The sequence below is a fragment of the Myotis myotis genome, unplaced genomic scaffold, assembly GCF_014108235.1.
Source record: "Myotis myotis isolate mMyoMyo1 unplaced genomic scaffold, mMyoMyo1.p scaffold_m19_p_1, whole genome shotgun sequence".
NCBI lineage: Eukaryota > Metazoa > Chordata > Mammalia > Chiroptera > Vespertilionidae > Myotis > Myotis myotis.
Genome location: NW_023416313.1, coordinates 198,826,907 through 198,851,086, shown reverse-complemented (window position 1 = coordinate 198,851,086; position 24,180 = coordinate 198,826,907). Strand labels below are relative to the sequence as shown.

General features: G+C 46.4%; 1 protein-coding gene across 2 annotated transcripts in view; it reads right to left on the bottom strand.

Moving 5' to 3' along the window:
• Nucleotides 1–24,180, bottom strand: part of RAD51B (RAD51 paralog B) — a 530,564-nt gene that overhangs the window by 9,815 nt on the left and 496,569 nt on the right. The window contains exons 10-11 of one of the 2 annotated variants that reach the window (XM_036310860.1): nucleotides 12,094–12,172; nucleotides 3,477–4,196 (exon numbers count right to left, since the gene is read on the bottom strand). In XM_036310860.1, the coding sequence (XP_036166753.1) occupies nucleotides 4,180–4,196; nucleotides 12,094–12,172 (96 nt within the window). In that variant the 3' untranslated portion in view covers nucleotides 3,477–4,179. Of the gene's footprint in view, nucleotides 1–3,476; nucleotides 4,197–12,093; nucleotides 12,173–24,180 lie in introns of those variants that run through there. The other variant, XM_036310869.1, reaches the window with a different exon arrangement.

The window sequence follows — 24,180 nt, the reverse complement described above, 5'->3', positions numbered from 1 at the left end:
TTCACAACACGATCCCGTGAATCATTCCTCATCTCGGGTTTCAGGCCTCGGGAGGGCTGCGCTGGCAGGAAAGCTGAGAGCAGCTCTGTCAATGCGAGCCCTCATCTATTATGTCCACAGCCTCTTGGAAATGTCCCCCCGGCCAGGCTGCCATCAGCACTGACTGAAAACACATGGAAGCACCCACTCAGAGCAGGAACTCATTATTAGAAGAATAATAAGGGAAAGTTTCCCCCCCCCCGCCCCCCTCTGCTGCGGGGAGAGCTGCTTTCTGGAAAGTCACAGGGCTGAGGGGATCTGAATCACGTCTGGTCATAAGGGAGGAATGGAGGCGGAGGGCTGTTTCCAGAGCCTCTTCTCACGAAGCACGATGGCCCTGGGCGACTTGTCGCTCGGTCTCAGACGTCCTGCTGAAATCAGGATGGCCCTCGCCACCCGGTACCCTCTTCTAACGTGACTCGTCTGGGAGCCCCAAGGGAAAGCCCAGGGTGAACTAGTCTTCCCTGTCAACTCTTTTTCCACAAGGTCCCCGCAGACGAAAATGGGCTGCAGAACGATCTGGTCTTCCCTCCTCAACATCACCCCATGAGCCTCTGACAGATGCCCATTAGTCCAGGGAAAGGAGTGGATGTGAAAGGTGACCTTTGCCAGCTCGCTGGGTCTCGCAGACTGACAAGGGGTCACACATACCTAATTCTCCTTCCCTTCAGAATACGGGGGGGACTGTGGGCTTGTGCCTTCTACTCTGTGGAGTTTGGGAGTGGCTGTGTGACTGCTCGGCCCTGAGAGACGTGATGTGTGTTGTTGTTTCTGTAAGTGCACGACGCCCCCCCCCCCCCCCCCCCCCGAGGCAGTTGTGGAAGTGCTTTTTCTGAAATGAAACCTGAGGCACCACATGGAGGACAGTGGCCCAGGAGACGTAGAGTTGTGAGATTTGGGGGGCTGTTTGTTTAGGCACAAGTCCACCCTGACACATGCCCGCTATCTACTGGTCCTCTCTCCACCCAGATCTGTTTGGAGTTCAGGGCAACTTGTGCTGCATCTGAAAACCTCCCTCAAGGACAGTTAGGAAAGTAGGCAGCGTGCTTCCCTAACACTTAGAATGCTTGTTTGAGAAGTGGGATGGGCTTCTTCCTTCCGTCTGAGCAAAAGAGGCCTCTGCTGAATTCTGTAACCGAATAAAGAACGTCCCGTCACAGCCATGGGACAAAAGTGATGGTGACGACATTAAAACCGAAGCACGGGGGTGGGGCGGGTGGGGAAGACACTGCCAAGTGGGAAAAAAACTGCCAAGTAGTTTTAAGACCACAGTTTTAGGTCAGAATCTGATATTTTGCACTCCTTTTGTCTTCATTCCCTCTCGCCCATTACCTAATCCTCATTCCCCATCTCCTCTGGTTTTGCCAGACGAACTTGTCTCAGAGCAGTAATGTTGCTCACAACATACAACATAGCAGACACTGTGCGAGGAGTTCAGCTCCTCTGGATTAATCCAGAAACGCTGGCTCTGATGCTTCCAGAAATCCACTCCTGCTGCTTCACCAGGACCACGGCATAGCCACGGAGCAGCTAGGATGCCAGCACAGACAGGGAGACAAAGTCGGACTTTGTCTACATACCAGTATGTGCATGTACACTCCCCCCAAGAAAAAAGCTCCACATCGCATCCGGGTTCGACGAAAGTAATTAACAGCTCAAGATGCTTCACTAGCATCTCATGGGTGGTACCAGCTTGGCAGATTTCCAGCTCATGAATACGGCCTGTGTCTTCTTTCTTGTGAACACTCCTTGGGGCAACCTTCCTGCCCACGTCCCCTAATCTTTAATAACGGAGAAAGGAGAAGGAGGTGGTGATGGGGCCTCTACCTTATTCTCAGCACCACAGCCCAGGCTTTTTGCAGCCACTACTCTAGTGATTCTTTTACCTGGAAAATATTCGAGTTCCTGCTATGTGTATAATATTGTGCTGAGCCCTTTAGTGAATTGAGGATGGCCAAGAGAGGTTGTAATAGATATGAACAGAAATATGACAGGGGTTGGTGAGGGGGGAGAGAGGAAGGAGCAAGTCTGCCTGGGTTCAAATCCACGTTCCATCACTTTCTAGTAAGAGACTGAACGCTTCTTGCCTTGTTCCTCATCTGGAAAGAGGGATGAAAGAAGTCCTACCTTGTCAGACTGTTAGGAGAGAGTGTACGCTTAGGCACGTATTGTGTGTGTCAGACATGCAGTGCACTCCATAAATACTGGCAAAGACTGCTGAGGTCGTCCTGGCACTGTGGTTCGTGGTGAGCTGCCCTGGTGGGCCTTGGAGCGGGAGAGTGTGGGGACTGGCTCGTTAATTGCTGGGTGTAGAGCACTGTCTTAGTGCGTACAGGGGTCAAAAAAAAAAGTCTCTAGGGGGATGCCATTTAATCTCTGACATGTGTGATGGAGAAGTGTTTCCCTCGTACCTTTTTCAGACACTTTTGAGTGTTTTTATGTGTGAAATGTTTGGCTTTTCTTACTTGGTGAACAGTGAAAGTGGAGAGAGACTGAATTAATAGTTACACAGAACAAAACATCTTTCCAAATTTCTTAAATACTCCCTTGATGTTCGAAATAGGCCAATTCATATAATAAGAATTCGTGGGAAATTTACATTTAATCGGCTGCAAAAACTCAGCTCGGTTTTCACAAATGTTCTATTGAACACCCCAAGTTCTCAGAATGCACTTCACTCAGAGGGAGGCAAAGGGCCACAGTCCAGAAAGTTAGCCTCGCCCTCTTCTGCCGGGTCTGCCCACACCACTTTCACCAGCCAGTGCCCAGGGTGCCCCTTGCTCCTCCCTAGGAATACCTTCCCTGATCCCTCTTCTGCCCTTGCAGCATGAGGCTTGAACGTGCATCCATCATGTCATTTTACTTTATTGTTTTACGTTATTGTTAGTAGTATGTGAGTCTTTCCCATTCCTTGTAACAGAGTTACAGGGATGGGGTTCATAGCCTATTGCCTCTGAGCTTCCCCTTAGCACGTGGTATGGGCTCAATAGATACGAGCTGGCAAGGACTTAGTTGTTCAGCCATTCCTGACCAGCCCACTCTGTTGGGCACCCCTAGGAGACAAGAGACAGGATAAGACTTGATTGTAGCCTCTTGGGCATTAAAAACCCCCTGGAGGGGGAGCAGGTACAAAGTGATCATAGAGAAGACAGCTCAGGGTCACTACCCACGTGGGTGAGAGAGGTCCCAATGCCAAAGGCTGGGGAGATTTGAAGGGGCCGGAGCCCCAGGCCTTGGCCTGAACCAGTCTTGAAGCTTTGGTGGGAAGCCTATGGCAGGAGGAGGGGGTCGGCTTGGTGTTGTGCTAGAAATGACTAAATTATCCTATGGGTCACCAATTGATTTATTTGCTAATTGACTGGCCCAGCTTTGGGCTTTCAATCTAAAGAAATCATTTCATCCTTTATTAAATACTGCAAGAATCTCACTCTTTGTTCTGCAGGGCTGTACACAATTTATTAGTGAAACTTGAATTTACACCACAATAGTTGCACCACTAATGACCTTCCAAATGCTGCTAACACCATACATGTTCCGCTTCTCAGTGGGATCCAGACCTGTCAGTGAATTCTGAGCCTGTCGACCTCCCTCTGACACAAGAACAGACCCCCAAGCCCATGCCCCCTTCCCCCATCTTTCCATGATTTCATTTCTGAATCAGTTACTCTTTGGAGATCCCAATTCTTATACACCTCCTCTTTTTATTTGGTGGACAATACTTTATTTGGAAATGTCCCCTCCTGTAATTACAAATCCTGTTAGTCCTCCTCCTCCTCCTCTCCCCTGGGGGGATTGTGGGCTTTAATTAATTAATGTGGTTAAACCGCTTTGAGGTGCCTGGTTGAAAGGTGCTATGTAAGTGCAAATTATTATTATTATGGCCGTTGACATCCCATGGCGGCAAGGCCCACAGCCCCATGCATCTAGAGACCAGAACAAAGACTCCTTCGTCTTCACCTTCCCTGCCAGGTCTGCGATGGCTGGCGCAGTGGTGTGAGGGCAAATCTGTTACCATCTCAGCAGCAATCAACTAATTAATCCCCATTAGGCAGGCTTCCGCTTCCTTCTTCCATGCAGCACAGTCCTGTTTCATTTCACAAATCACGCCCCCATCAGCTCTAGACAAAGGTCACAGTGTCCCTATGGCCTCTGCTGGCCTAAAGGAAAAAAAGAAAAAAAAGAGGGAGAGAAAGAAAGTTTGAAAAAAACAAAACAAAAACGTTGTTGTGGTGAAATGCACCAACTTGTCACTCGCAGCCTGAGGCAGCGTTCCTCCCAGCAGCGGTCCACTCCACACACGCACCTGTCTGTGCCGCAGCACATGTGTGGGTTAGGGTCCTGCAGCCCAGGCTTGATGGCTGTCGAGAAAGGGGAGTCTTCCCGGGCTGGGTGGGAAGAGGTCACCCAGAGAAGCTGGAGCCCCTCTTCGGCTTCCTCCTCTCCCCCCAGGTTTCCCCTGAGAAAGCCAGCTGACATCTGCAGCCAGGAAGTCCTCACAAAGGCAGGGGACCGTGATTTAGATGTTTTGTGCTACACCTAGCACAGCCCGGCCCTTCACAAACGCCCAGGACTTCCACCCTGATCGTAGCCTTTGAAAGCAGCCCCGTGGGGGAGACGTGGCCTCTCGAAGGGACGCTGCTGACCAAAATGCTCCTTACAAGGTTGTGCCTCAGCCCCTTTGTTAGCGTGGACGTGGGTGAACCTCAGGGGGTCATGTCTTCATCTGCCTCCATTTATCCTCCCTATTGAAGGGCTCCTTCAGGACATCGGTCAGCCTCTGTGGGAAATGATTCGGAGGGCAACAAAGGAACTCGGGCCCTTTGGGGGGCCTGCGGAATTCAGTAAACATCTGGACACGGAAGGCCAGGTTCTCAAGCAGCCTCGCTGGGGAGATGTCAAAAGAGAGAAAGAGCTGTGTGTGCAATGCAAGCTCTTAGTTCTGTGGCGACATTTGTTGTAGAAGAACACAGACGCCCCAGTAGGTAGACAGCAAGATTGTTCAAAGGCTCCTCTGTCTGTCAGTTGGTGTGAGCGCCGTGCACTGTGTCGGTTCTCATGGCCCGTGCGAGGAAATAAAAGTTCTGCACGGCTGGGAGCAGCATGCGATGGGTCGCTTCTGCACGTCCTTTGAATAACCTGAGGTTGCATAAGCCTGTCCTGGGTGTGCTGGGGAGCGTTTCTGCTCTCCTTACAGTTCGGGTGCGCTTTCTGGTCAAGGTGCCTTGGATTCTCATCATGAGTACGTTTTAATTGACCAAAAAGAATGAAGTCCTGAGCGTAAGTGATTTATACTTCACGGTGAAATTCAGGATCTGAACTCTTGACTCTCAGTGCTCCTTTTATTGTTGAATCAATCCATTCAGAGCACATTAGTCAGCATGATTCATTAGTCACATGGTGCTAATCAGCACTCCCCAGGGTCCCCAGATCTGTCCTCAGCCGGCAAAAGAACCCGGTCTCTGTGGAGAGGCACTGCAGGCCATTCCATCAGCACCGGGAGCTGGCGTCCAGTTCCAGCCCCACATGCTCTCGGGAGCTTCCTCCGCCATCCCAGTGAGAACGAGTCTGTCTCCCCTGTCCTTCCATGCTCCATTTTTTTAACCTTGATAATATGTGTCATGTGTCACAGTTTGGCTTTGATCAAAGTTATTTTTGTTTGAAATAACTAGATTTTGAGCTACTAAAAGGAAGAAACTTTTTTTTCAGCCTCATATCCCCCATGGTTTGGAAACAATAGATACTCAACAAATACCTGAACTCACTGAAATAAAGCTTACGTCGTATTCCAGAAAGAACACGGTGTCCTTTTGGAAGAGGTTTTCAAAGAAAATCAACAACCCGGACGGGTTTAACATCCCTCGGTATTATTACCCGGGCATTTTCACAAACGCAGACTGTGACTCGGCAAAGATGGCCAAGTGGCTTGCAGCTTCTGAAGGAGTGTGGGTTCAGACTAACTATAGTCCAGGCCTTGGAATAGAGCTTTGCTCTGGAACCTTATTCCAACGAACATTTTGTTCCATGTTTTAAAACATTGTGGAGATAGGAAAAAACATTTTGGGGAGAAAAAAGTGTTTAGTCTGTGATTTTGGGCCCACATTCAGACCCTGCTTTGTGCTATAAGCACTAGTAGCTGTTGCTCAAATATCTTTCTTGCTGGTGCATAAGAGCAAAACATACACTACAGTGTCCTCTTGAGGTAGATTCCATTTTGGGTAGGGGACCAAGATTTTGGGGTGCTGATCTGCGGTGTCATTACTGACTGTGATACCCCATTTCTCTGCTCTAGGCTCTACAAAAAGAGGGTCCTGACAGCACTTTTAACACAAAATATTGATGTTGCATTTCAACATTATACAACAAGCCCAGCCCTAGGCCTGTACTACCTAATCCCCACATCTGGACTCTGAGAGGGATGTGTCACTGCACACTCATCCCCCTCGCTCGTAGAAATATAACTCCCAAATTTAGCCATGCTCCTGGCCTCCAGATTGACAACTACCCACCCTCTGACCAGCCATTCTCCTTTTTGATGTAGGCCCAGAGAAACCCCCACACCTGCATACCAAGAAACATGTGCAACAGAATTCATTAAATTAACAAATAATTCTAATTTCCATCCAGGAAGGAATGGCCAACATCTGGTATATTCCAACAATGGATGTGACTACTTCAATTAAAGTGAAAGAACATGATTTATGTGTATCAAGGTGGATATACTGCAACAACATGATGTTAAGGGGCAAAAAGAAGTTATGGCATGATGGGTGCAATAAGCCATTTATGCACATTTGAAATACACTCAAAACATATCTCTCTTTGAGGCTAACAGCCAGAGTAAAAAAAAGTGGACATAGCAGAGGGCCAGTGTGGGAAGATGTCACACAGGGAGGGGATGTGAAATGAATGTTTAAAGGGAAGAAGAGAACCGGGCAGACGGGAGTCCTTCCTTGTTTCCTCTGGGAGGCGCCTCGCTGAGCAGCAGGCAGAAGCTGCGGGGAAATGCTGGGGCCTGCATGAGAACCAGGCCTGCTCTGTTCTCTTTTCTGTGACCCCTGGGCGAGAAGTTCACTCTCTCTGCTCCACTGACTCCCAGGGCTCTCTGCCCAGGCTCCCATGAGAATGCCAGGCTGTACCAAGTATGTGGGTGGTATTTACCAGGCAGACACCTTCATACCTGGATGGAATCAGGTTGAGAATCTTCTGGGTCACTCTGAGTCCACCAGGCAGAAAACATTTAGATGGGTTACTGATTCAGACTGAAATCTGATGAACTCAGATGGTGGTATTTGGGGGGAAAGAATTTTTCCATAAATCATCCTGTTGGCTCAGTGACTAAGAAAATGGAGCAGAAGAATCTAACCCAACTTTGTGACAAGGGAACAAACAGAGGAGATTAATGTCCCTCCCAATATGCTTTAAAAGGCAATCAAACATCCACCCTTGCATTTACAAGAAAGATGAAGCCATGGCTCTCCAGCTCTTAAAAAAATCATGGTTTTACCTCTTTGTTTTCTGCTTTCTTCAAAGCCCCTACACGAGGTGGTTAGGAAAACAGGAAACTAGCTTTGTTTCCAGCACCTTCTCTGGATCTATCACAGGGACCCGGGCTCTCCTTAGGCTCCCCATCTCCATCCCAAGGTGTATGCGGCTCACTCGAACCTAAACTAGCAGAGGACAGCCCCAGAATCCAAATTCAACCTGCGACACCTGATCCTGATTAAAAAATAAAAACAATGTAAAAAAATAATTCTGTCCTGCTGAGAAAGTAAGCCATTATCTTCTGTCCTGTTCAAAGCAATCTGGCTTTTGTGTTTCAAATGCCCCTCAGGCCCCCAGGAAAAGGAGAGCTCAGCAAAGGCAGAGTGAGCCAGGAGGAGCGCTGGCCTCTTCATGCTCCCTGGCAGCCCCTCATTCAGGGTCTGCTTCTCTACTCAGGCGATGGGCCTGATTGCTGAGCCCCACAAAAGCCTGGAAGGTCCCAGTTTCCCCAGGCTTCCTGCACCATCAGCCACACAGACTGGCTGCTTTTTAATTTTTTAAAAAATATATTTTTCCTAATTTCAGAGAGGAAGGGAGAGGGAGAGAGAGGTAGAAACATCAATGATGAGAGAGAATCATTGACCAGATGCCTCCTGCATGCCCCCTACTGGGGATAGAGCCAGCAACCCAGGCATGTGCCCTGACTGGGAATCACACTGTGACCTCCTGGTTCATAGGTCAACACTCAACCACTGAACCACACTGGCCGGGCCAGCCTGGCTGCTTTTAATGATAGAATCTTTATTCCTGGCCTTGACGCAGAGGCCCACGGGTCCCAGCTATGTTCTGGGTGGCATAACACTTGGGGCTTCCTGGGGAAACAATGGATAAAGCCAGAGCAGATGTGAGTCATGTTGGAGCCTGTAAACTCTCCCTCCCTCCTGCAACCGTGCGGTTCTGTGGGCCCACCCTGCTTTTCCCTCTGCACTTGGTCCTGGCACCCCTTGGCCTCCCTCGGGGCTGGCCACGCCTCTAAGCTTTTCCACTCTCGGGTGCTGAGGGTTTCATGGCGAGCTCTGGGGACAATGTTAAAATGGATTAACGGCACCTACCCCTTCACCTCTCCACTTCAGTTGCACAAATAAGCTGAACTCTCCCTCTGCTGGGACTTGGCCCCTCTCAGAGTCAAACCATCAAAAGCTGGTGGCTGTGAGCTCCTTCTCCTTTGGGGTCTAAGTATTTCCCAGATCTTGGGCCCAACCCTGAGAGGCCAGGATGCCCAACAAGTGCAGAAAGACAAAGGAGATGCAAACAGAGGGGTTACCATGGCAATGGCTAGAGCCAGGGAGCCTTCTGAAGATGCTGGGAGGGTGGGTTTCCTTTCTTTTACCTTTTCTTCTTTTCCCGCAAAAGGAGAATAGTTCCGCTCTCCATTTTACTACAATAATAGCATGGACCAGCTCCTTCAAGTGTTTCAAAAAGCAGCCTAAGAAATCTCTAGGCAAGCCCCTCAGTGTCTCCTGCCTGCCGGTTTATTGTCCCTCCCGGCCCAGTGAACAAAGGTGGGGGAAGGGTATCAGGCCCCATGGCCCGCTGCTCCCAGCATCCTAATCCTTGAAAACCGGTGAGAGGAGTGGCCTGCAGAGCAGGGAAATTGAATGTTGGCCTCACCTTTTCTTCCCTCCCTCTACTATGCACTCCGGAGCAGGTATTACACAACCTCCGCCTGGCAGGCAGCAGGAATCGTGGGGCTTACTAAGGGGATGGAAGGCACTGAGGGGTCCTCCCCACATGCTGTTTGGGTTCCTCCTTTCCACCCTTCCAGGCTGCATCACCACAGTGGAGCCACAGGTGGCAGGGCTGGCAGCTCCTCTTTCAGCTGGCACCTCCCTCATCTTCCTGCCCTTGCCCTCTCTGCCACCCAGGCAGGAATGCCACACTGTCCCCCCCAGCTCTCGGTACCAACCTCCATGCCAACTGAGGGCTATCATGCCAGAGCAACCCCTCACACAAAAAAAGCTTATTGGCCTCGACGGCTGGTACCTTTCCAAGGTTACCACCCAGGGATCAAAGGTTTCTTTGCTTTAATCCTGGGAAATGTGCAGGTGTTTTCTAGCTCAGTCATCTGGTAAGAGTGGGGGAGGGAAATCAGCTTTTATGTTCCCGTGTGTGGAGATCTGAAGGAGATAGCTCTCCTGGGCTGAGTGAACGATAAGTACCCCATCTCCTGGGAGAATCAGATACGGCTGACGTTGGGAAGGCCTTTACAGATGGTCCAGGCCAGTGACTGCAATCCAAGGAAGAAAAACATTTGCATTGCAACCTCCATGCAGAAATTGAAAATGGGCACACACAATCACACAACAAATAGTTCATGAAACAATACAATATGCTGGCTGTGATTCATTCATTTCAGTTTATCACCCAGGAATGGGTTGTGACACAATTTGCCACGCACTGAATCCAGGTCAACACTGTCATTTTCAAGCTGACAGAACTATAGTTTCTCAAGATCACACCAGAGCTGGAATAGATATCCAAGGGGGTCTCTCCAATAAAGGAGGGGCCCCATTTCCCTGAGGGTCACAGCTTTTGATTTTCTCAAAGTCTTGGGAGCACACAGCTGGAGGAAAGGGCCTGCCCAGAGGTTTGTACTCAGAGGCATTGCTGACAGGGGCGGCAGGGTTTTGCTTCCTGGGAAAACCTGAGGTGGAGGTGCAGCTTGAGGGAGTGGGATGGATAAATCATCTTTCAAAGCAACCAGGTGAGGCTCTGCAGCCCCTCAGACGTTTTCCCTTATCCCCTGGGGTTCTTGGATCATCGGACACCTTCCTGATTTTTTTTCTTTCCCAGACACACAACTCCAGGTCCGCCTCATTTAGTAACTCACTTCCTCCCCTGTTTTCCAACTTTTTCTAATATCCTTTCCTTGTAGTTTTTTAAACCTCTACCGATTGATTGCAATTCCACCCTCTACTTTCTCTAACAACTTCATCTTTCCCGTCAAAGTCACAATCCTAGCAATGGGTGTCAAAGAGGCAACCCTGTGGATGTTGTTTCCACAAACACTATCCTAAAAGTTCTCCAAACTAGAACCGGCATAGCCATGCCTTTTACCACAATGCCCAGGGGTCAGGATTCTCAACACAAGGCATCTGGGTAGAACTGGCTCTCCCCGCTTCCCCCAAAACTGTCTTCTGATCTTCCACAGATTTTCTTGAAATCTTCATCTAAATTTGCTGTTTAGTAGACTTTTAATCTTTTAAGAAAGGCTCTAAAAATGAAGAGCCAAAGCCACACAGTGCCCTGGGTAAATAAAACTCCAGCCTTCTGATGGCTTATTAGTTATACACCCTCAGAGACTATGTAACAAAGGGGCCTGCTGTTTGCTTTGCTTAATCTGGTCTTAAAATCTCAGCTTCTTTGTCAGAAAACAATATTTGCAATTGTAAAAACAATATTTACCAAGGAACTTGGATAGCATAAGTCAAAGGCTAAGAGCCAAAGGTCAGTAGTTCTTACCCCAAATTTCCCCGGCCCCGAGTCCCTGCTGAGGAGCTCAGCTGCACCAAACAAACACACTGCTCTCGGGTCCATGACGAAGCGGCGCTTTCAGAGGGGAGGAAAGGGAAGGCGGCAGCCTGTGCGCGGACAGAAGCTCGGACACTCCAGCCTGCCCCACACAACTCCGGCTGGATCTCTGCAGTGCACTGTGTCTCCCTGGGATGTTATACAGACTCGCCCTATTTCACAAACCTGGGCAAAATGCTCAACTCATAAATCCTGTGGGCAGACAGTGCTCCCACGGACAGCAGTGACAGTGTGGTCCTCCGTGGGTCAGGCTACATGGCCACCTGGGCATCTCTGTGGGCAGGGCCTCCTGCCTGGCACTGGGGGACAGATGTGTATCCTGAACATTTCTGTGGGGAAGCTTCTCAATGGACCGAGCAGTTTGGGACCCTGTGGGCTAAGTTCATTAGTGTCTGAACCAATCTCATGTTCACTGTTTTCTGGGCAGACCTGTGATTGGATGCCTTTCCTACCTGCCAGAAGATCCAGCATCTGGGAGTGAACCACCAGAGCAGACCAGTGGTTCCTGGGTGCTTTCCCACAAGCCAGGACTCAGCGCCTTCTGAGCCCCAGGCCCATGTCATAAGGTGGAGGCCAGTGAGGCCTGGCCCCCAGTTGGGACTTGAGCACAGGTCCCTCAGCCTGCTAAGCATGAGGCTCTGAGGTGGTGCAGAGTCCTCACCCCAGGGTCTGAGACTCACCCCTGCTCCTCACTCCAGTTTCTGTGAGAGGACTGGGAGGTGGCAGTTCCTAGCCTGCTTGTTTGACCTTTATTCTGTTAGAAAATTCTATAGTTCTCTCTAAGCCCCACAACCACCTTCAAATTTTTGCCACAACAGCCAATCTCTTTCATCTCACCAGGAAGACCACTGGCCAGTTCGTCTTGACCTTTGATTCTGTTCTGAAGTCGTTCCGATCAGGAGCGTAGCAGTAATTATCACCAGCAATGGGCACCACTGAGCACAATCAGCTTAGAGAAATGGCTTCATCCAAGCATCTTACCTTGAAGAACCAGGCCTTCCTTCTCGATAGTGTAGACAAAGGAGGCGAAGGGAGCCAGCGGGGACTTGGCGATGAGAATCTGCACATCAAGCACATTGCCCAGGGTTAGTCCAGGGAGAGATCAGAGGGGAGCCCCTGTTCAGTCCCCTTCCCACTTTGAGACAAACTGGTACCATATGACCACAAGTCATAAGGTTTATTTATGTTTTTAAAATTATTTTAGAATCAAATGAGTGTTATTCTGTCAATCAATTGATTACTTTGGAATATTGTACATTTATTCCAACTATTCTGCCTCTGAATGCCATATTCTTGAACCAGTTTTTCTAGAAATAAATTTCATTATTGTATGTCATGTGCTTAAACCGTTATCTTCCTGTCCAATGATAAAACTAGCCTAATTTTATTCATAAACTTAGCTATTCTACTAAAAAAAATTTCAAAGCCCCCTTAAGAGATAAAGATTTACCATAACTGTGGATATTCAAAATAACTTACAAAAGGCAAATCCATGATAGGTTGCATTCTTGACCCCAACTCTTCACCCAGCCTGTATTCATCCCCTTTCCCATGTGACTACAGTTCCTCTTGGTTAAGGTGTAGAGCAGTGGTTCCCAACCTTTTTTAGGCCATGCCCCACCAAAGCATCTCTAAAATCCTGATGCCCAACCCCCTCCGCCCATAACATATAATTCTTATTATTCAAAAAGTGAACACCTATTCATGTGGAGGAAGCCTAAAAGGCCATTAACTTGGTCTAAACACGCTTCCAAAGAACATGACATCCATGAAAGAGAAAAAATGAAAGAATGAAAGGACAGTTAAAGTACTGAGGAAGGAATTACTAAGAAATTATTAAAAAATAATAATAAAATGAAGTGATATGAAAAAATAGCAACTAAAGTTTCAAAACATATAATAGAGAACTGAAATGCATAAATATGTCACAATATAGTATATTTGTATGCTGTAGATAAAGCCCCTAGAACCACAAGAAATGCAAAATTTCACTGGTAATAACTCATTCTTGAATTGCCACACTTAAAAATCAAATTGCCTCCCTGTGGGGTGTGTGTCCCATGTTGGGAACCACTGGTGTAGAGTATTTCTCATGGCCTTTGACTGTGGGTTTGGCCACATGACTTGTTTGGACCAATAGGTTGTGCCAGTTCTCAGCCTAGGCCTCAAGAAGCCCAATATATCTCCACTTATTCTCTGATGCCTCTGGTACTGTTGGAAAAAGAATATATCCAAGCTAACCTGCTGTCTCCGAAGGAGAGTGAGAGACACGTGGAGCAGAGCTGGCCTGCGGGCCCATCCCAAATAGTGACCCCAAGGAGACCCACAGGCGCATTGGGGAAATGCTCATTACTGCATGCCTCTGAGATTTGGGTGTTGTCATGAAGCATTACTGCGGCAAGAGTTCACTGACCTACCAGACAACGCAAAATACCAAAAATATTTTGAGCAATGGCATTCTCCTAAGGAGATACCTACCTTAAAGGGGATGGTCATTTGGTCATTATCACTAACCCTTTATCACACCTCATGTGGTTCTATAGGACGTCTAAGGACTGGTGGGTTATTATCACATTTCTCCTAAAGGAAGATGAATATCAGCTTCCTGTTCTACAAATTGATATCATCAAAAATAGTGACAATTTGGCACAGAGCCACTTAGGTAATCAGGGAGGCAAGGAAGAAGGAAGAAACCATTTCAAATAACCAAAAGGCTCACATGTACTATCTCAATCTACCTCAAGTCAACAAATATTTACTGACTGTCAACTATGAGAAATGGTGGATTAATGCGGTGAAAAGATCACAGGTTTTAGTTGTGGAGTTTGAATCTCTGTGCCTGTGGCAAGGCTTGTGATTGCCCCCTAGTAGCCACTCACCTCCCCCCGCCCCCCATCTTCTTTTTAGTAAATAACTCCTCAGGTTTCAACATCCCTCTGCCTCTTTTGCAACCAGGGAGGCCATTTGACTAACAGAACAGGAGTGTAAATAGCAGGTAGAACTTCTGGCATATATTTTCCTAAGAAAATATGTGCTCTTCACTTTCCCTTCCCCCTTCCCAAGGGCAGGAACAGATTCAACCACATGGATGTGGACACCTTTGGGGATGACAAAGCGACCCAGGAGAAGGAAGCGGGGTGACCTCATAAAGCACCAGTGCCTCCCACCTGGGGTCACCTGTCCACCTCAGGACAGAGCCACCGTGAACCACTGCATTTTGGAGTCTTTGTCACCATGCCGCAGCCTGAATTCTAACCAATACTTTGGCTATGGACAACCTCACTTTTTTGAGTATCAGTTTCCTCGCATGTAAAATAGGGATAATACCACCCACCTAAATGGGATTATTGTGAGGATTAAATTAAGTCTATAAAATGCCTGTTACTGTGTCCAATTAACAAGAAGATTTCCAACAACTCATCATGGATACTTCCCGAGCACTCCTTAACGTTCACTCATCAACACCCAATATTCTTTGCTTTTACCAGAAGGATTCCACTTAAGTTGAACCTCAATAATTTCTACAATTGTTCCAAAGCTATCTAGATAAACTTGCTCATGGTCCCTCAGCCTGCTAAGCAAGAGGGCTCTAGGCAGTGCGGAGTCCTTACCCCAGTGTCTGAGACTCACCCCCGCTCCTCCCTCCAATTTGACACTATCAATGTAATAGACAGTGTCAAAAATATCTCATGTCAAAAGTATGTCACCTTTAAATTAAGGTGGAGCCTTCCTGACAGAGACAGTTGGGGATGGTTCAATGTGAAGCTGACGGAGGCGCCTGGTGGGGGGATGGCATGAGAGATGAGAGGACAGTGCTCTCAAACTTTCATGGGTATGAATCATCGTGGGTCTTGTTGACAGATTCTGAATTATAGGCTCAGGGTGGGGTCTGAAAGTCTGCATTTCTAACATGTTCCCAGGAGGTGCTGCTGCTGTGGTCCATGGACCACGTTTTGAGTAGCTGGGCTCCAGGAAACTAGCCTGATGGAAGAGCCCAAGATGGAGAAGCAGGAGTCGGAGTCCTGAAGCCGGTTAGGAGGCTACTGTGATCATTCAGTGATGAGATGACAAGGGCCTAAACCACCGCTACGTTAGCAAGAATGTGGGAAAGGAGGTCCTTCCAGATGTGAGGTGGATAGAAGATACATACACCCTTCAGATCAAAGGCAACAGAAATAAACTACACATATCCAACACTTCGGATCTTTATTGTCTACATGAAGCAACTGGGTATAAATAAATAATAATCAGTAAAGTACCCTAGTATATTTTTGAAAACTATATTACCATTTTTATTTTATAAACTGCAAAATTAAAACCTGGTGGGGGGGGGAGGGGTGGGGTGTGAAAGGATGTGATATTCTAATGCAACACAACAAATGACATCTGAGCCTCATGGTGCTGCTGCCAACATGACTGCGCACTCTCCAGGGAGCCCAGGCCCACTCTGAGCAAGCGCAGCGCCCTGGCCACCGGGACCTCACCTGGAGGGACCGCACATCTGGAAGGACCCCCTTTCCAGGGAATCGGGGGGTTTGGACAGGCCACTGATTAATGCCGTGCCCTTCTCAAGCAGGGTTTAAAATGGGTCATTGAAAGAATGATTTGTGTGCAGTTAGAAAAAGGAAGTGATCAGTTATGTCAGATGAACCCCACTTCCTTTCTTTTAAGGGGGAAGAGAACTCCCAGATGGATGGATTGACAGAAATGTGGTGAGGGGCAGCAACCTCTAGTAGAATGTGCTGTACTATAGTCTTGGTTTTGTCATGTTCCACATTCTTACTGACCTGCATAGGACGCTGATGTACTCAACCACATCCATACAACAAACATGGATCCAGCAGGGAACAGAACTGACAAAAATTGTTACCTTAATAGAGCTTCTATTCTAAAGGAGGCAAAAAGATAATGAACAAAATGAGTAAGTAAAATATATGGTATGTTAGATGATTATATGTGTTAGATGATTATATAATCACATATATGGTAATATGATGGAGAAAAAAGGCAGAGAAAGAGTTCATTGGATCACATTTAAATAGAGTGGTAAGAGAAGAATTCACTGAAAAGGTGACATTTGAACTTGGGGTCATGTAAAACCCACTGATGGAATGCTGAATATGGTAACAGAAGATGAAAAATATAGAGAAACATATAAAACAATCATAATATCACAACACATCTTAATTTGGTTAGAATATTGGAACCAATCCTACAAATCTTTTAGGACGCAATTTTATTGAAATATATTAAGGCCTTTTCCTTGAGAACAAGGACCAGCTATTGTCACAGAATGGGGAGATGAGATCTAGCTTTCAGAAGATGGAACGGGAGTGTTAGTGAACTACAGTGTAGTACAAGTTGGTTGTGAGATATGGTTCACAAAAAACTAGTGTGGTCTCTGGTTGTATAAATGGAGACAGTATCTACAGCAAGGAAGTGATGATCCGGCTCTGCTCCTCATTCAGCAAAGCATGTTGGGGGTGATGTGTCTGGATTGGAACCCAAATTCCAAAAGGGAAACTGACAGACAGAACAAGTGGAGGCCCATCAAGGTGGTCAGTCACCCAAAGCAACCCATGACCACAAACACTTCAATGCCAACACTATGGTAAGAGGTCTAGCATGAAGGTGCATATTGCTTTTAATATGAGTGTTCTGATCTGGAGACTCTGTAGTGCTACCCAGCAGAGAAGGGAAGTGTGAATTAGCTTTAAGACTAACAGATTTCAGAAAGAGTGATGCTTGCCATGTATCTTTGCAACTACAGATAGACTCTTCTGTTTCAGACTTGAATCAATACCCCATGGTCCGTGCATTTATGCCTTTCAAACTACAAATTATCCTCTTCCAAGGCAAACAACCCTTCCTAGCAGATATTTTGGGCTGTTCTGTTTCAGATGTTCCGTCATGCCATAAATTTGGGGTGTTCTAATCATGTCCGGCTTGGGCTGTTGTCAAATGTCGTTCTATCCTCTTCAATAGATAATGTCCTGCAGGGAGGACCTGGCTGTTTAATTAAACTCTAGGACCCCAGTGAAACAATTTTATCACACTGAACCCCGTGTGCAACGTGCGAAGTTGGCTTTGGATCGCTCTGAGGATTCATGGAAATATGTAGTCAGGCAAGCAGGAGTGCAGATGTGTGACTCAGAGAGCTTAGAGCCCCACCAGGCAGGTGTGCAGTATTGTGAGCCGTTAATTCCACCTCCTGCAAACAGCTAGATTGTTGTTGTTGTCTTAATGTTTCCTTCATATCAGACCATCCAGACTCTAAGTACACCCTAATGAATATATTTTCTCCTTTCTTCAGCTATGATTGTAAGAAAAGTGGTCATCAGTGTTTTTAAACATTGTGTTTATTATGAACTAGATGCTGGGTCCCAAATCCCACTACCATCTGGAAGTAATTTTCATTATTTGTACCATCCAACAATCCATCATGTATTTATTTAATCCATGAATCTTCCCTGGGCACATTCCTTTGTGCTAGGCACTGCTCTAGGGGCAAGGTCCTCACTTTCATGCAGCTGACGTCTGTTGGTCTGTTGGCAAAGACAGACGGTACAGGGGAGCCTTTAGGCCTTGGGCTTTTTTCACTTCAACATTCTACTATGAGCCCCTCATTCTTGAGTAGTCACTCATTCATTCATTCAACCCATCCGTCCATAAACATTTATTGAGTACCTACGATGGGTAGGAAGATTCAATTTGTACTGTGTGAATTTGCACTTTTCAAAGAGTGCCATCTGTTTCTACCTCAATTTATTTTTAGATGTATGCTCTGACTTTTTGACAGGATTGCAAAGATTGGGGGCATTTTCTTTGATCCTTCACCTTCCTTTCTCTAGGGCAGCAGTCGCCAACCGGTGGTCCGCGGACGAGGTCCGAAAGGTTGGCGACTGCTGTTCTACGATCCAGTCCAGCGCTTTGCAGACTGTGGGCTCCTACAATGACCGATGGGCATTTTCCTCACTGTTCTTCACTTTATCCTTCTGCTGCATATGTGACAGTTTCTCCCAATTTATAAGTGACAACACGGAGGCATAGGTGCTCTGCACCAACTGTGCAAGGAGAAGATGGCCTTTGGAGCTCAAGGGCTCCCGTCCCAGACCTCTTCTCCTTTCAGGGCCCTGCCTTCAGATCCCTGATGTGCTCTGAGCAGGTAAGTTGTCAGGTGATTTCCTTCACTCTAAGGTGACAGCAGATTTAAACCTTCCAGGGTTACCCTTTCAGGTGTGTCTGTATTTTAATGTAAGATTCTCAAAGGAGAGTCATGGATCCAACGTGGTAGAAAGTCCTGCGGGATCACCCCTCCGGGTTCCCACAGAACCGATGATGATGATGAAAACAACAGCCAACACGCATTATTCCTCACAACACCCCTTTGAGGTAGTAGCTCATAAGCAGTGAAGCTAAGATTCCAACCCAGGCCACCTGGTCCTATAGCCTGTACTTTAAACCAGCATGGCGGCAACCCCAAATGCCCTGTGCACACATCAATCCATGCCCCTGAGGTAATCAATCAAAGAGGCAGGACACAGAATAGCAAACAGGGCATTTCTCCCACAGCACAGACACTGCATGACTGAAGACAAAGAAGAGAACTGGACGGGGCCTCGTGCTGGCTGCCCTATCGTTTATGAGCTTCCATCCTGTCAATCTTCCTCTGTCTTTCCTTTCTAAATGTCCAAATCCTACCTACTCTTTGAACTCCATACAAATGTACCTCTTCCAGGAAGCCTATGCCGATTTCTCCAGTCTCAGGCAATCTCTCTCTAGTTCCATCTTACTTCACCTGTACCTCTCTAATAGTTGTGCTACCCCTGAACTTCGTGCTTTCTCTACTGAATTTACTACCGTGTATTTGAAGGCAGAGACCATTATCATCATTGTGGCTGCTTCTGGTCCCACCAACCTCCACTATGGTGCTATAAACATAACAGAACCTCAATTATGAATCGCAACTTCAGCAGCTCTAACTCATACTCACTTTGAGGACTTATCTGGCATTCCCTCCCCAAAGCTGGGGACTTCGAAGATGCCACAGAAAAGACAGGCTTCCCAGTCCATCGCTGCCAACATTCTCAGCCTGGGCCGGCCCAAAGTCAAGTCTTTGCTTTCAGCTCGCTATAGCATCAGATGTTTTTCCTGGCCCGATCCCACTTCCAAGAACGTGGAAAAGGAGCCATAGGACAGAAAGTGCTGGGCACAGGAACCTCAGGCCTCCAGGACGGTGATACCTTCTAAGGAAAAAGCCTGTCTCCTCCTTTTAAAGTATAGGTGTCACATTCATCTGGACCAAGCCAGCTCATCCCTTGTCCTCCACGGGTGGCCAGGGAGGCCCGTGTGGAGCAGGAAGCACAAAGATGTCAGGGATCTTGGGCACAGACTATCCTGGAGGCTCTTTTTATAGCATTCTGGCAGCTCACACAAGTTCTTGCAACAGAGCCCCAAATTAAGGAAAAAGTGAGTTTCGCCTTTGTGGCCCAGGAAGGCAGACACAACTAGGCAGCCATGGCTGACAGCAAGCTGGCCCCAGCTCTTCCACTGTCCCTCCTCCAATTCTTGTGTCATCAGCTTCCTTTCAGACTGGCAATGGATCCTTCCTCTCTTCTACGTCCTTCCCCTTCCCACCCACCACTCCAACTCTTATGCTGGTCGTGGGGTGAAGGGCAGAGGAGAAAGAGCTAGCAGAGGGCAAGTGTAAGCAGAAGCATGTTTCCTATTGGGGCGGGTGGTAGGCCTGGCTGGCTTTCTATCCCTACTCTCTGCTACAAGATGTGGAGCCCAAAGACTATGTAATAATTCAGCTAAAAATACCGGGAAGCCATTGAGGTAGATAGTTTGGAAATATGACTTAGCATCCATCTATAATTTCCCATCTTGCTGATTTTTTAACCCCGTCTCAGCCTCTCCTGTGATCAGCAAGATTGTGTGGTTGTTGATAAATTTGGTGGGGATGCCCCTGCTGACCCATCTGTGTGTAAGGGTCCTGCTGCGAAGCAAGAGAGAAAACCCATTGACTCTGAAATGTCCTGCAACAGGTACCCTATTATCTCACTTCAACGAATGCCTGGGCTAATGAAACCCATTGCTAAGCTAAACAAATCTTTCCTCTAGCTGTGCCAAGTGTCTGCGACAGAAATCCTTCATGCCAGGGATTTTCCTCCTTGTCCAAGACCGAGAAAAAGGTTGTTTTTTCAGCTGTTTTGAAGCCCAGGAAGAAAGCCAGGGAAGCAAACAAGCCAGTTAGTCTTGCATCAGATAATTCAACAGGCTTTTGATAACCTCAAGTCTTCTGTCCCTTCCCCAGGTTAAGCTGAACTCGCTACGCCAAGGGACAGAAGGGCCGGAAATGCCCCAGACAGGAAGATCTCTGTGGCTGGAAGGAGGCCATGGATCAGGGGGGCTTGAAGTGTACCCGGTGATCCTCAAAGGAATTCCCTAGTCATTGTGTTGAGAAGAGCTGGAGGGAAAAGTGGCAGAGGTCCAGCTCCCAGTCCGTATCTGGATCTTGTACTGATTAAAATCTGCTTCATCACTTGGAAACTCGCTCTCCACAGAAAACGAAGCCTCAGCACGAAGAGCTTTGCAAAAGATTCGGAAGGGAGAGTAGAGAACGAGTTTCATGGCATCTAAACTGCCTTCTCAAACAGGGGAGTAACAACTGAAGATGTAATATAGGGCTGGAAAATGACAGGGTGGAAAAAGAAACTGTATTGAGTGGCATGAATTTATTCATTTATCTATATCTACTTCACAACTTGGGGAGAGAAAGTAAGCTGATCTGATTCCCTAATGAAATATAATTCTAGGCCCTGGGAAGATTCTCCTTGAAAGTTTGACTCTGAGGCTACAAGACCTTATTTCCCCATGGAGTATCACTGTGCTCTTTTATGACATATCTTGGGTGATTAAAAACGTTTTTCTGTAATACATAAAATTCCCAAAGTATATAAACTAAAAGATCTAGGTCCTGAAAGAAATCAAACATTTCTTCGGATTGATAGGATAGTACCTCAGTAACTCATGGGATGGTAATAGTTCATGGTCAGAGTGGCATCTTCAGTTTATTCCCCCACCCCCAACATTTTATTATGAAAAAATTTAAACATACAGTAAAGTTGAAAGAATTTTATAGTGACTACCCACCCTAAACCTACCAAGTAGATTCTACTATTAACATTTTGTTAAATGTGTTTTTATTATTTATGAAATAATTTATCATATCAACCTATCTTATTATTTTTGTTGTCACATTTCAAAGTAAATTGAAAATGTCAGTGCACTGTCCTCTAAACACTTTAGCAGGTATATAATGAACTATAAGCTTAATATATGTTCATATATTTTTAAAACCATGTTGAGTTTTTTTCCTGTAATTTTTACAAGTGATTTGAGAGTTAGTGATTTTTCCCAAATGATACTAAAATCAGAGAGAATTTAATGACTACACATATATGACAATATGCAAATTGATACATTCAAAGAATATGGGTTGTTCATTATTTCTATATGAAATACCAACTTTATTGAGGCATAATTTACATGTAATAATTTTTTTAAATATAGGCACTTAAGCTATGAATTTCCCTCTGAGCACTGCTTTTGCTGCATCACATAAGTTTTGGTATGTTGTAGTTTTGTCCTTTTTTTCTCAAAATATTTTTTAATTTCCCTTGTGATTTATTCTTTGACCTATTGCTTATTTTGGAGTATTTAATTTGCAAACATTTGTGAATTCACCAAATTTCTTTCTGTCATTAATTATTAATTTTATTTCATTTTGATTAGAGAAGTTTTCATGGCTTCATTAAATTTATTGAGGCCCATTTTGTGGCTTAATATACAGGGTGGAGCAAAACTAGGTTTACAGTTGTTTGTATGGAAAATAATACAATAATTAATCCTATATAATAAAAGGGTAATATGCAAATAGACCGAATGGCAGAAGGACCAGAACACTTGTGGCCCCTCGCCCTGGCCAGCACTGCCCCTCAGAGGGCATCCTCACCCTGATTGGGGGGCAGGGCTGGCTGGCAAACTGCCTGGGGTTCCTTGCTCAAGCCGGCTCCGCCCCCAATCGGCCCCCTGCCCCAGCTGGCCCCACCAGTGCACGAATTCGTGCACCAGGCCACTAATAAATAATACAAAATTAACTGTGTTTTGCATACTCACAACTGTAAACCTACTTTTGCCAAACCCTGTATAGTCAGTCTATCCAGGAGAATGTTAGGTGCATATATGTTTATAATTGTTATGTCTTCCTGATGAATTCACCCTTTTATCATTATTAAAATGCAATTTTTTTGCTTCTAGTAATAATTTTTGTCTTAAAGTCTATTCTGCCTGATATTAGTATCACCACTCAAGCTCTCTTGTTGATACTGTTTGCATGTTATATATTTTTCCATCCTTATACTTTCAACTGACAGTCTCTGTTACAACAATTTGAATATAGGGTCCCCCTGCTATCCAAAAGTAGAGCATTCCCATGAAACCCTTCATAGACTGAAATACTGAAGAAGCATTAATTTATATGGAAAAAAATCTGAGCATTCCCAGACCGAAAATTTAATGCACACATAATGTCTTTCATTCACCACGACTGAAATACTTAATTACATCCAGTTTCACGCTGAGTGTATCATCCTCATGAGCTCTCCAAGGCTTTTCCAATACCTCAGGACACATCTTGCTAACAGTTGCACAAAATAAATCAAGATAAAGCTCAGATGCTCACAGCCATAGTTCAGTAACATGGCAGCTTGATGCTGAAATGCTGAGTGCAGTTCCCAGGGAAGGAGCTTGGTGGTGCCACTCTCAATGCTTCTATAATGGCTCACTGCAGAGCAAATGCTGACCGCCATTGTCGCTTTCAGCCTCTTGTTATCCCAACCGGGTAATGGGGCCTTAGGCAGCCATGATCATAAGCAATTGAGGGCAGGGCTGTTCACACAGACCAAGCTCTGAGGTGAAAGAGAAGCCCTGGAAATGGAGCTTTCAGTGAGCTGTCCAACAGGCCAAACAGTGATAATTCTCTTGGATGAGGCTTTTGGGAAGCTCCAAACCCATTCTGCCCACTCCAGTGGCTGCTATGCTGCTGGCTTATAAAACTACCATAGTTGCAAGACAGTTGGCTTTCAAGGTTACTGCAGAGCTGCAGAGGAGAGAATGGGATTATGGAAAGTTAAAATGCCACAAGTCTTGTTCTTACTGAGATTGACCTACCTGAATAAACATGGTTCAGATTGTTGTAAGCCTTTGGTTAATTTTCAGAGTCCTCAAAAAGTTGATTTGGACAGTTTTTGTCAATATTCTAGTTGCTTTTGTGGAGGGGCAGATTTTGTGAGTGTCTTACTCCACCATTCTCTATGCTGAGTATCCCAAGCCAAATGTTTAAACAGTGCTGGGGTCCAACCCCAGCGGGTCCAGGGGTCCCCAAAGGTGTGGACGGAGTTGGCGAAGAAGGAATGACATGGAGACAGTGTTCAGTTGATCAGCAGCCTAGCCAGGATCTCCAGCCAGGACCTCCAGCCAAGTTCTGGTCTGGATCTCCAGAGAGGTTCTGCTTAGGATCTCCTGCCAGGGTCTGTGTCCATGTTCTCTTGCTAGGTTCTCCAGGTTCTCCAGCCAGGTTCTGTAGCCATGTTCCCTCGCTAGGTTCTCCAGCCAGGTTCTGTAGCCATGTTCCCTCGCTAGGTTCTCCAGCCAGGTTCTGCCCAGGTTCTCCAGCCAGGTTCAGTCACCAGGTTCTAGTCAGGTTCTCTTGCCAATTTCTGTAGTCAGGTTCAGCCCAGGATCTTTTGCCATGTTCTCTCCAGGGAAGTTCTTCTGTCCCTAGGCTCTGTGTAGGTTCTGTCTTCTAAGTTCTGTGTGTAGGTTCTGTCTTCTGAGTTCTGTGTTCTAAGTTCTGGGTCTTGCTGTCTTGTTGCATCTGTATTTATACCAGTTGATTCAATCCTATCAATCTCTATTACAAAGGTTAGGGCGTTTCTTATCTTCATTCCAGGGAGTAAAGATTATGTAGCTTAAGCACGATTGTTCATAGTTAAAGTGATTAAT